The sequence below is a fragment of the Gymnoscopelus braueri genome (assembly GCF_963280865.1).
Source record: "Gymnoscopelus braueri genome assembly, chromosome: 9".
Classification (NCBI taxonomy): Eukaryota; Metazoa; Chordata; class Actinopteri; order Myctophiformes; family Myctophidae; genus Gymnoscopelus; species Gymnoscopelus braueri.
The window spans coordinates 26,823,629-26,835,600 of record NC_137610.1 but is presented as its reverse complement, the minus strand read 5'-3'; the positions used below and the strand labels follow the sequence as shown (position 1 = coordinate 26,835,600).

The window sequence follows — 11,972 nt, the reverse complement described above, 5'->3', positions numbered from 1 at the left end:
TGGTGTGCCATGATCGCTTTTGTTAAATACATGATTGAGTATTGAGGCAGAATTGTTTGTTGCACTCAACTGTAGAAGAACAACAGTGGTAACAGTTAGATCCATGGTTGTTTACAATGCATGTTAAAATAAAAGATGTTTAAGTACAGAATTCAGCTTGATCTATAGTATATGAGGATGGCGCTCACCATAACTAGCTGATCTCCAAGCTCACAATGCGTTGTGATGTGTTGTGAGCTTTGAGATCCATTGCCAGCTGTTCTTATCAATGATGGACAAAACCTCCTAACTCCACTTGCACTGGATTTGGGTAAAGTGTTGATAATATAATGACACATGCAAGTATCTGATAATATATAAAGTCACAATACCAAGTTTAATGAGGCAGTATCGCTTTGTTTAAAAAATATATGGTTTTCTTTTCTGAAAAATTGATATTTTGTTTTTCATTTCCTGAACAATTACCATTTTGGATTTAGCTGGTTCCGGCCGAACAGCAGAGATATACAATATTTGTAATATTTAAGTGTCAACTCACTCTCAGCTGTAGGCTCCAACACCTCTTGCTTGGGCACTAAAAACACCTCAGAAGATGCTGCCAGGCCAAAGGACGTTGGTGACACAGTGGATGCGGCCAGGCCAGAGGATGTTGGGGACACAGTAGATGCTGCCAGGCCAGATGATGTTGGGGACACAGTAGATGCTGCCAGGCCAGATGATGTTGGGGACACAGTGGATGCTGCCAGGCCAGATGTTGGGAACACAGTAGAAGCTGCCAGGCCAGATGTTGTTGGGGACACAGTAGAAGCTGCCAGGCCAGATGTTGTCATAGATACTGCCAGGCCAGAGGATGGTGCTGCCAATGCCAGACCAGTTGTGGGTGGTGCTAGTTCAGGGGGCAGAGGAACAGAAGAATCACTTTCTTTTGCCTTGTGTTTGTCCCAGTCAAGTGGTACTGGGCGGCACTCTGGCTCTCTGTATTCCAGGCCAAACCTTTCACCTGTGTCCCTGTCAGAGAGGTGAATTGCAGGGTACTTATCCTGGCCAGTCACTCTCTTTGAAGCAGAGTTCAGATCTATAAACAACGATGGATCAAATACACGTGGGAGGATCACACCTGGCTGCTTAAGATCCACAAGTCTTTGGTAGTTCCAACGTGCCACCCCTGTCATGCCCTGGGCCTGGAACAATTCACAGGAGGCATGAGTTCCAGTAATCCACTGAGCCTGGTGGAAGTGGAACCCCTCTTGCTGTGATGTCCCTCTGACTGGGATCCAGATGGGGACTTTTGCTCCTTCACCACGGACATGGTTAAGCTGCAGAGTTCCCCCATACCGGTAAAGGATCCCCTCTGTGAGCTCAGGGTCACTGAGGCACCCACGGAGAATGTGCACCCTCTGGATACGCCACAACTTCAGCATAGATGGTTTGAACAAGGGCACATTGTTTGGGTCGGTCATCTGGTGAAAGTTTTGTAGTACACTCTCAACTCTTTGTACCAGTAATGCCGGGCATGGAATTCTGATCCGGCAGTGCTGTCTTACGTGTTGTTTTGTTGGATTATGATGAAGTATTGAACAGAATTTATAGGCATCCTTCAGCCTCTGCAGGTCTTCCTGATCCACTAAGGAAAAGGCAGCGGAGAGTAACTCACAGAAGGTGCTGAACAAAGGATGATGCTCAGATGTGCACTCCCGTGAGAAACGGCGCATGCAGTGGAACAGGTCCAACTTGACATCAATGTTGGAGTTGAAGTGTATCCGGGATGCACAGGTGTTCTCCATAGGCCCAGCGGTGGCGTTAGTGATGATGAAATCTGTTGTCTTCCAGGCATCCCAATTGAGGTGCTCATCAGGGAGAGTGTCAGGGATCTTAAATGGTGCACAGCAGTCCCTGGATGAAAAAAGGAGGCATATAAAAGGCTTTTCAAAGGTCATTTTGAGAATCACACATATTATAATTCTTTATCCCTTTGTACTTGCACATACAAGTACATTTGACTTACTAAGGTTGGTGCGTTGTAATAAGCATAAAAACAACATGTATTATCACACAAATTAAGGTGAAACCTTGTGTGATTTGGAGGGGTGGGGGTGATAGGCAATACAACAATAAAGAAAGAAAAGATGACTATTCTCACCTGTACACCCATTGGTAACTCGCCTTCTCCACCTCTGCATCACTGTACCTCTTAGCCAACCCGTCGTACATGGGCCGCAGCGACCTTTCTGTCTCAGCCTGCACCATCACCCAGGAGACAATCATCCAGTTCTCATTCATCACTGCATAGCTCGACATGGCACCAGATGACAGTGTAACCTTCCGTGCCACCTTCCTGGTGTGGTCAGACCACCAGACCTAAGATAAGATAAGCCATTTGTGATTCCCAGAGGGACATTCATTGCAACAACAGCAGTAAGAAAGAACCAAATCAAGATTAAAGCAATATACTGAGCTTTTGGGCCTAAATATCTGCACTCAATCTCTGAATTAGTTAACATGTTCAGTCTGTCAATAAATATAAATGTACGTTAATAAATATACATGTATCATTATATCACCTGTGAATATACAGTATCATTATATCACCTGTGAATATACAGTATGAATAACTATATATACAGACCTGTCCGAAGGTGCCCTGAAGCATCTTGGTGATGGCCGGCTCTTGCCGTCGGTACTCGTCAATGAGGCAGTCGGTCACGTAGTGTCCAGAGACTGATGTTCCACACCAGGCCTCTTCGTCGTCATATTCTCCAAAAGGCTGGGGTGTGTCATCCTTCCTCACCATCTGTGTAGTTGTCCTCTGCCCGTACACCCCAGCCTCAGCATCCCAGACATTTTGTATGCTGTGGAGATATGCCAGATGAGCTCGCTCATATTTAAGGTGCATCATTTCGTTTAACTGGTTTGCCATATCTGTGGGTGACTTGCCAGTGCGCCTCAGCTCATCAATCACAGACTTGCAGAGGGCCTTCTTGTACGTAAGGACTGATGGCAAAATGTTTGTGAACCTCTTGGGTAGTTTCTCCAGCCATTTAGGTTGGTCAGCAAACCAGTGCTTCTTGCACACCTTTCAGTGGAGGCGAGAGGAAAATATATAATACTGTCCACTGATGCCAACAACCACCCGAGGCCTACCTACACCAGACTGTGCTACATTTGGTTTTGGACAGCCATGAAGGCATGGCAGTACATAAGTGTTCCTCAGCCGGACCATTATCTCGTTCTCTGGCTTCCATATGAAGAATGGATGCATTTGGTAGAAGTTTCGGGGTGGGAGTGTCGACACTGTGTCGAGGAGCTCTGGCTGAAAAGGGTGACGCCATAACGAAATGGCATGTCCTGCTTTACGGTTATGCTCAAAGTTAGGCCACAGCCCAAGAGATTTGAGCTCTTCTTTAATGAACCATTGCTGATGATTACTGCACTTCCAAGTGCTTTCACTGGTGTCACATGTGATGTGTGGAGGAACAGGGACAGATGGGCCAACTGAGGGAACAAGGATGAAAAGGACATTATTGAAATGTAATGATAATATGATCACATTGTTTATTACAATATAATTATAATTATGGAGGAAGCATTTGCAGCACAGTAACCTTTTCAGAGAAAACAGAGAAAATATCTTACCACGTGGAGCCACTAGTGGATGTGGGACAGTGTGTGAAACAACAGGCCTTGTAGTTCCTGAAAAGAGGGATATGTTGTGTTAGTGTAGATTGAAGATAAAATGAACATGAAAATCACTTAAAATGAGCATGAAAATCACTTAAAATAATACATACCTCCAGCAGAAACTGTCCTCTCCACTTGTGGGGGACCTGCTGGCATCAGACACATCAGCTCTGGCGGAATAGGCGTCTTCAAAGCAGGCACATCTGAGTCTACAAAAGTACATATTTATGCATAACAGATACCGCCTGCATAACACTGCATAACACTTATTTGGACAGATGAATAGAATCATAGCGTATTTACCATCTCTTGGCGACTTCTGCAGTTTACTTTCAGTACCAGCAGGTGGTCTGGACATCGTAGTAGATGGTACTATACAACAGACAAAATCTTGTCACTCATTGTAGGATTGGCAATATACAAATGGTTAGCTAAAGGCACACACCATCTTATTCCCACACAAAAAAATAATGTTTGCATCTACTATATTGTTCGTGACATTACATGTATATTACATTATACTAATAACATGTTGTATATTCAATGTGTATTTAAAAATGTACTGGTGTGTATGAATGAAGTTGGTCTTTTCAGCACATTGAATATACAACGATACTCAATTGTCAAATGCATTACATAATAGTCTAAGCAGGGGAACCAAAATGGCACAAAAAATACTGTATGTTTTATACTTATAACTAGGCTAGATACAGAATAAAATGGGTACTCACCATCATCGTGGCTGGATCAATTCATGTTCCCTATCTCAGTTAGCAGAACTTTCGCATGCAAACAATGGTTAGTGGAACATGTCCAGAACGTGGACAGGACAGCACACCACACTGACATGCACAGAACACGGACATGGCCAGAACATGACCAGAACACAGAAAACACAACAGGCAAAAAAAAGTTTAGGTTATGAGATAAATTCATGGTGTCTCAATAACCTGTCACACAAATTGTATATTTAATTTGAAGCTAACCCTTTTCTCTTGTAGCCTGTCCTGGTACGGAAACTGAGGAAGATGTTTCAACAGCTGGTAACACAAAAAGATTGAAATAGCAGACATACATTAATAGCAAACAGATTGAGCCATAATTGATTTTTAATGTCCAATCAGTGAAGAAAGCAACAAACACACACAAATGTGTACTTACAGCAATGCACCGCTAACTTAGAGGGGGACCCCATTATCACCATGAAGCTGTCCAAACCATCGTCTCCAAAGTCTGTGATGCCTGCAGACAGAAAATATGTAGAATGTAGTAAAAATGTAATTTCTACACAGTACATATGTTGCTTTAAAATAACAGCATCTGTTAAAATGATTGAGCTGTAATGAATATGAAATGTAATACATTTACAGACACATCTTACTAAAATTCTACGGCTGGCATTAAAAAACAACCTTCCGTAGAAGCACTTGAAGCAGGCACAGACCCAGAGGAAAGGGAGGCAGATTCCTTCTTCTCCATCAGGTATGTTTTCAGCTTGTCCGGCCATGTACCTTTGGACCACTTTTTCTGCAGTACGAAGCCTGCGTAGCCATTGGCCCTGTTGTCCCAAATCTCCCGGTAAGTTTCCTCCTTATGAACACCAAATCTAACCAGATTGTCGTCGTCTCCAGATGGCTTTTGTGACTTGTATCTGTCTCCAGATGTCTTTTGCGACTTGTATCTTATAAGAGACTGGATCTCATCAAAGCTGTGGGCATAGTTGATAAATGACTGTAAGCTGACCTTGCCGTGTCCCTCTGTCACAAGGACTCCTGCATCCTCCTCTGCTTGTAGACTATTGGTAAGGAATATTATATATCCCACGTCGTTCTCTAGAAGCCACCGAAAGGACTTCCCTTGGTACTTGCCAAACTGCAGGACATATTCCCCAAACACCTCTTGTCTGTCTGAGGCATCCCCTCCTCTCTCTCGAACAACAGTTAAGGCGTTTCGTCTAACCAGGTCTTCTGGCAATGCTTCAGGCTTGTCAGGCTTGTCTGCACCAACGTTGTCCTTAATAAGTGTTGCCTCATCTGAAGGCCCCTCAAGGAGATATCCACGTGCCCCCTTCCGGAAAGTAACATGTACTCTTCCAGGGAAATAGGACATTCTTCTGTGCATGTTTGCTTATCACAAATGAAGAAGAGAAAGTATTAGACTTATACATTATACATTTTTAGTTTTTGAAACAAGTTGATATTTTAATTATATTATAATTATATTGTGTGTGTGAGTCGCATGGCTCATGATTCGGTAAATGCCCAGAGATATGAGAGATGGCTTGTGTCCCACAGTATAGTTTAGGCTTTATTCACAACACAGCTTATATCATGGGCCTCAACAAATGGTAAACTTCCCTGCTGCTGTATGTAGGGCTTTTTAGTTGATGATTAATTATCATATACAAATAATAAGGATTGATATGTAAAAATATTACCAGACAGATGTGGCAAATAACGTATGCAAAGCATATTACTGAAATAAACCAAGAAACCCTGATTGACAATGACAGAACCAACAATGAAAATAAACAATGTAAAAACACAGGCCATATCCTTAATACATTTGAACTTTAAAAATGTTCTAGGTAGCAAGAATTACCGATCCACAATATCACAATGTGCTGCATGACGATGCATTCTGAGCTTGTCTGCTATTTTCACTATCTTTTTTATGTATGAACATTTTAGAATTATTTCCCCCAAAATGCTATAGGTTGAAAGGTGTTCAAAAAAGCATTCATCCAGCTGTGAGATAGGGGGGGGGGGCATGGAAGGAGAGTGGGGCAAATCAAGTGTGATCTAAATCAAGAGTGATTTTGGCCAAACCTACAATGTTTCATTGTGTTTATTGTCACAGACACACAGGGCACTTAAAGCTTCCTCAACAGTATGGATAATAATAAGATATAGAAGATTTAAAAATGATAAAGCTAGAAGTAAAACAGTAGTAGTAGCAAAACATTATGATGATTGCTCCATCACTGGGGGGAGACCACAGCAGATGTTTATCACATGTACAAGACAATGCAAGCAGACCAGCAGCAGCAGGGAGCCTGGCTATCAGTCTCACATTCTCAACATGAACTGTACAACCAGCCAGTATGCTAGTTGAATGAGAGTGAGTGAATGGGGGAGGGGGAGAACTTAGCCTACAGAAATTCACTGGCCACAACAAGTACAGCTGTATACAGAACATAGAAGTCCAACAATACCTAAATGTACTAGTAAAAGCAATCGTATTTTCATGTAATACCTATATTTAAACTGAAGTTTATATAATGAGGGTGACGGATTAACATGCAACAACTACAATGTGCCTCAACAGCTTTGAATGTATAATGATCATCTGTGTTTACACATCAATCAAAACACCACAATGACCAACCATTGTCCATCTGGTCCTCCCTGTTTTGCCTGATTTACTGCCTTTTTTTAATTATTTTAATGTTGTTTTATACTTTTGCTTATCTTTTTTGCTTTATTGTTAAATAAGTTGTACTTTTTCTGTTATTGTATTCTTGCTCTGTGAAGTACTTTAAGCTGCATTTCATGTCATGAAAGGTGCTATACAAATAAAGTGTATTATTATTATCTGTGTTCAAATACCCAACGACAATGATTAACCATCTTATTTAAATGTAATTTACATTCACAAATATGGCACAAATGACTGCAAACAATCGGAGATTACATGGGTCGAGTGGGGCATTTTGCCATTTTATCCATCCCCAAATAACAAGACAACATGCACATGTATTCATCAGTCAACTTTTCATTCATCCAAAACAAGTGACTTACCTTTGTTGTGTGTAACGAACGAAATAGTAATAACAGTAACAGTAATAATCATGCATCGTCTTCTCTGTTCTTCTCTCACACAGCAGTGTTCAGTCAGCAAATATAACGGAGCAAATATAAGACTTCCGGTGGACGATCTCTTCAGAATAAGAGTACCCTCTAGACTAGAGTAAAAAGAAACCATTGAAAACCATTGAAAAACGGTTCATTTGCACATTAAAACTATAAATTAAGCATTTAAACGAAGCTATATATCACATATTATGTTTCTGTGTAACAAAAACGGATTTAAAACATTAATTATTTATCTAAATTGATATGCAGTTCAAAGGAGTGCATAGCCTATACAAATTGGACACTGGACAGGAGACGGTGCTTAGTGCCGGAACTTCTGAGGTACGCACACGTTCGGGGAGACCCCCTCTACACCGCCACACTCTCCGCTAAGCGGCACTAAGGTGTAGAAAAAAGTGGCGGGCCGTCCAGTGAGGTCAAGGGTCAGAAAAGGGCCGTTTTCAGTGCATAGCCTATACAAATTGGACACTGGACAGGAGACGGTGCTTAGTGCCGGAACTTCTGAGGTACGCACACGTTCGGGGAAACCCCCTCTACACAGCCACACTCTCCGCTAAGCGGCACTAAGGTGTAGAAAAAAGTGGCGGGCCGTCCAGTGAGGTCAGGGGTCAGAAAAGGGCCGTTTTCAGTGCATAGCCTATACAAATTGGACACTGGACAGGAGACGGTGCTTAGTGCCGGAACTTCTGAGGTACGCACGCGTTCGGGGAAACCCCCTCTACACAGCCACACTCTCCGCTAAGCGGCACTAAGGTGTAGAAAAAAGTGGCGGGCCGTCCAGTGAGGTCAGGGGTCAGAAAAGGGCCGTTTTCAGTGCATAGCCTATACAAATTGGACACTGGACAGGAGACGGTGCTTAGTGCCGGAACTTCTGAGGTACGCACGCGTTCGGGGAGACCCCCTCTACACCGCCACACTCTCCGCTAAGCGGCACTAAGGTGTAGAAAAAAGTGGCGGGCCGTCCAGTGAGGTCAGGGGTCAGAAAAGGGCCGTTTTCAGTGCATAGCCTATACAAATTGGACACTGGACAGGAGACGGTGCTTAGTGCCGGAACTTCTGAGGTACGCACGCGTTCGGGGAGACCCCCTCTACACCGCCACACTCTCCGCTAAGCGGCACTAAGGTGTAGAAAAAAGTGGCGGGCCGTCCAGTGAGGTCAGGGGTCAGAAAAGGGCCCTTTTCAGACAATAGTGTATACAAGTGGCCATACCCTAACCCAATAGTGTATACAAGTGGCCACACAACCCCACACCATAAAAGAATACAGACAGGCTTTGAAAGTTTAAAAAAAGACCTTTTAATTACTCTTTACTAATAAAACAGTGTACAAATTATCAAAAACAGAATATATATAAATAATTTTTCCAATATTTGTTTTTAAACATTGCCAATTGTCTTAAGGTGGACTGAGAGGCTACTTTAGTAGTTTAGCAGTCACAGATTTGATCAATTTACTGTATGTGTGTGTGTTAACAGCAAACATTATTCAAACACAATCATCATGCAAAACTGTAAAAATGTGGAAGTTCTAGGAAGTGCAAACCACACTCAAAAGTATAAAATGGTACTGCGTGCAACGTACCTAAGTGCAAAGATCACTCAAATGTATAATAAACGGGTACAACATGCAATGTACCAACGTGCAAACATCACTCAAATGTATAAAAAAGTATAACATGCAATATACTGAAGTGCAAACATCACTCAAAAGTGCAACACAGCAAACTTAAAGTGCAAACATTGTACACACACACACACACACACACACACAAATTGATCAATAGATAGATGTACGTATATAAAGCAAAACCAGCTCAGTCCAAACATTGCATAGTCCTGTGCTCTAATGTTTGTTTTTAGATGATCACAGTAAGCACAAAGACAAAAGAAAAAAAGAAGAAAACATTTGATTAAATCAAAACCTAAAGGAAAAAAAGGAAGACCAAAATGACGTTCCCTCCTGGTGTCTTGGGAACATGTCAGTTCTGGTCCCTCGCATCCTCCATTTGTGACGTTCTCCTACAACAGACACAACAGAGCCTTTTAGGTAGTTTGTCCAAGATACAGTAAATCACAGTACATGCTTTAACTTTGTACTCAGATAAATATCTTTTTGCCTGACAACTCATGCATAACACAATCTCGCTTTTCACGTGGCTTTTGAAAGTGTTGAGGCTCACATCAAACAGAACAGCTTTGGAAATGCTTTCAACTTTCGATGCACATTTTTTACAGATGTCTGTATGTTTTGCCATAGCAGTTGTTTGGACACTACAATCATGCAACCAGATTAATAATTGGTGTATCAAATCTAGTGGGTCATTGTGCATTGACAAGGACAACGCTGGGATGCTCTTGACTAATTCTTGAGTGACGTCTTGGATTGTTTTAGCATCAAATGTGTGCCCTGGATTTTGAAAAAACGCTTGGAGAGCTGCTAAATTCCCTGGCATAGATGAAATCTCAACCATATAAGTAGGTGTCAACTGTTTCAATTTATCTTGTACAGATACAGATGCAGTATCGATTGTAGGGTTGCATTTAGCCAACAATTACTCTCGTTATTTGCAAACCTGCATATACTATTGCATATTTCCTCATTTGTGCCTCTGTTTTGTGCCTTTGTTTTGTCTGGCACACTTGCTGAGCTGTCATTTTGTAAGAAAATCTTTGAATTTGCTTGTGGCTTATTTTGATAAGAGCGTCTCAGCTGTGGCGGCAGAGTTCTCTTTTTGTTCCACTCTTCTACAGGTGGTGGTTGTGGACGCTGTGATGCCTGTGATATCCTGTAGCCTACTTTGTCAATGAAATCTATGAATGACTGCTTGTATAGTGAGCGTATTTGCTGTATAAATTCGTCAAGTCTGTGTTTCTCATTTCGTAAAAGCAACACTTTTGTGTTTTTGAACATGGCCTCACTAATAGCTGTACCTTTCTTACCCTGGTTTATTTGTGCAGCATAGGCTCCAGAGAATCGCTGCAAATCACCTGAGAGTAGATCTGACCATATTGGAATAGTTGGGAGGAAGTTTGAGAACAGTTTGTTTAAAATAGTTTCTCCATGGTATTGATTTTCACCTGTGTCATTGCTGGTTTTAATTGTATTATTGGCTGTAGCCCTTAGTTGTTCAAAATCAGCTGTGACCTGCTCAAATCCCCTGCTCATTATAATCACAGACACGATACCGGCAGCATAATTAGAAATAACAGATTTTTTGTATATACATTTCAACAAAACATTTTAACATACTGTACAACAAGATCATTGATGCACTAAACTAACAATCAAATATTCACAACCTCTGCAGAAAATATAGGTTTAGTGTGTGGACTACAGTGGCTGGATTCAGACAAAACTGTTTTTTAACTACTGTAGTTGTTGCATTGACACACACACACACACATACATACATACATATACATATACATATACATATACGTATATATATATATATATACACATATATATTATATTCAAAGGTATTTGGGCTTTGTGCTCTAAAGAAATTGAGGGAAAAAAACACCATGCCATGAGAGACACACACACACACACACACACACACACACACACACACACACACACACACACACACACACACACACACACACACACACACACACACACACACACACACACACACACACACACACACACACACACACACACGTATTGTTAAATATGTTATAAACCCCCCACATGTTACACCTGTACAAGCTACTATTATTATTTATAGAAAGGGGATTGCCATCTTTGGCATTCCAATTTAAATCTGAAACTTGTTTACAGTCTAATCACAGTGGTTAAACATGGGTGTATGGAAAATGTGCTAAGTGCCCATTGAATGTGGATCAAAGGCCAATTTCAATAACGACCTGTTAGGGCGTAGGCGCCCTGTTAGGGCGTATAGGCTAATTCTTATATTTACATCCATCAATGCAGTGGTGGAAAAAGTACTAAAATGTTTTACTTAAGTAAAAGTATCAATACTGCAATGTAGAAATACTCTGCAAAAGTAAAAGTCCTGAATTCTAAATGTAATTAAGTAAAAGTACTGGTATCAAAATGTAATTAAATATACAAATATTTTGCTTGTAGATAGGCTATTTTCAAATTGCCAAAGTTTAAATAGGGCTGAAGTGGTCTTGTATAAATATAAAAATCTTTTGCTTGTAGATCGGCTATTTTCAAATTTCCAAAGTTTAAATAGGGCTGAAGTGGTCTTGTAATTATAATCAAAAATATACAAAGTAACAAGTAACTAGTATAATATCTGCCTCTGAAATGTAGTGGAGTAGTACTTAGTTACTTTCCACCACTGTATACGTGTATTTTTCAAAATGCATAGTACAGTAATTGATTACATGTACTTAGTTACTTTCCACCACTGTATAAATGTCTTTTTCGAAATGCATGTATGT

General features: G+C 41.1%; 1 protein-coding gene across 1 annotated transcript; it reads right to left on the bottom strand.

Moving 5' to 3' along the window:
* Positions 1 to 3,278: 3,278 nt before the first annotated feature.
* LOC308092252 (uncharacterized protein) lies at positions 3,279 to 5,787 on the bottom strand (the record flags this gene model as incomplete). Its single annotated transcript, XM_080438097.1, has 8 exons — positions 3,279 to 3,492; positions 3,634 to 3,690; positions 3,789 to 3,887; positions 3,982 to 4,050; positions 4,410 to 4,520; positions 4,665 to 4,718; positions 4,840 to 4,920; positions 5,091 to 5,787. 4 exons carry the CDS (start codon positions 5,785 to 5,787, stop codon positions 4,426 to 4,428), a joined length of 927 nt encoding a protein of 308 aa, XP_080294223.1. The 3' UTR covers positions 3,279 to 3,492; positions 3,634 to 3,690; positions 3,789 to 3,887; positions 3,982 to 4,050; positions 4,410 to 4,425.
* Positions 5,788 to 11,972: the final 6,185 nt, after the last annotated feature.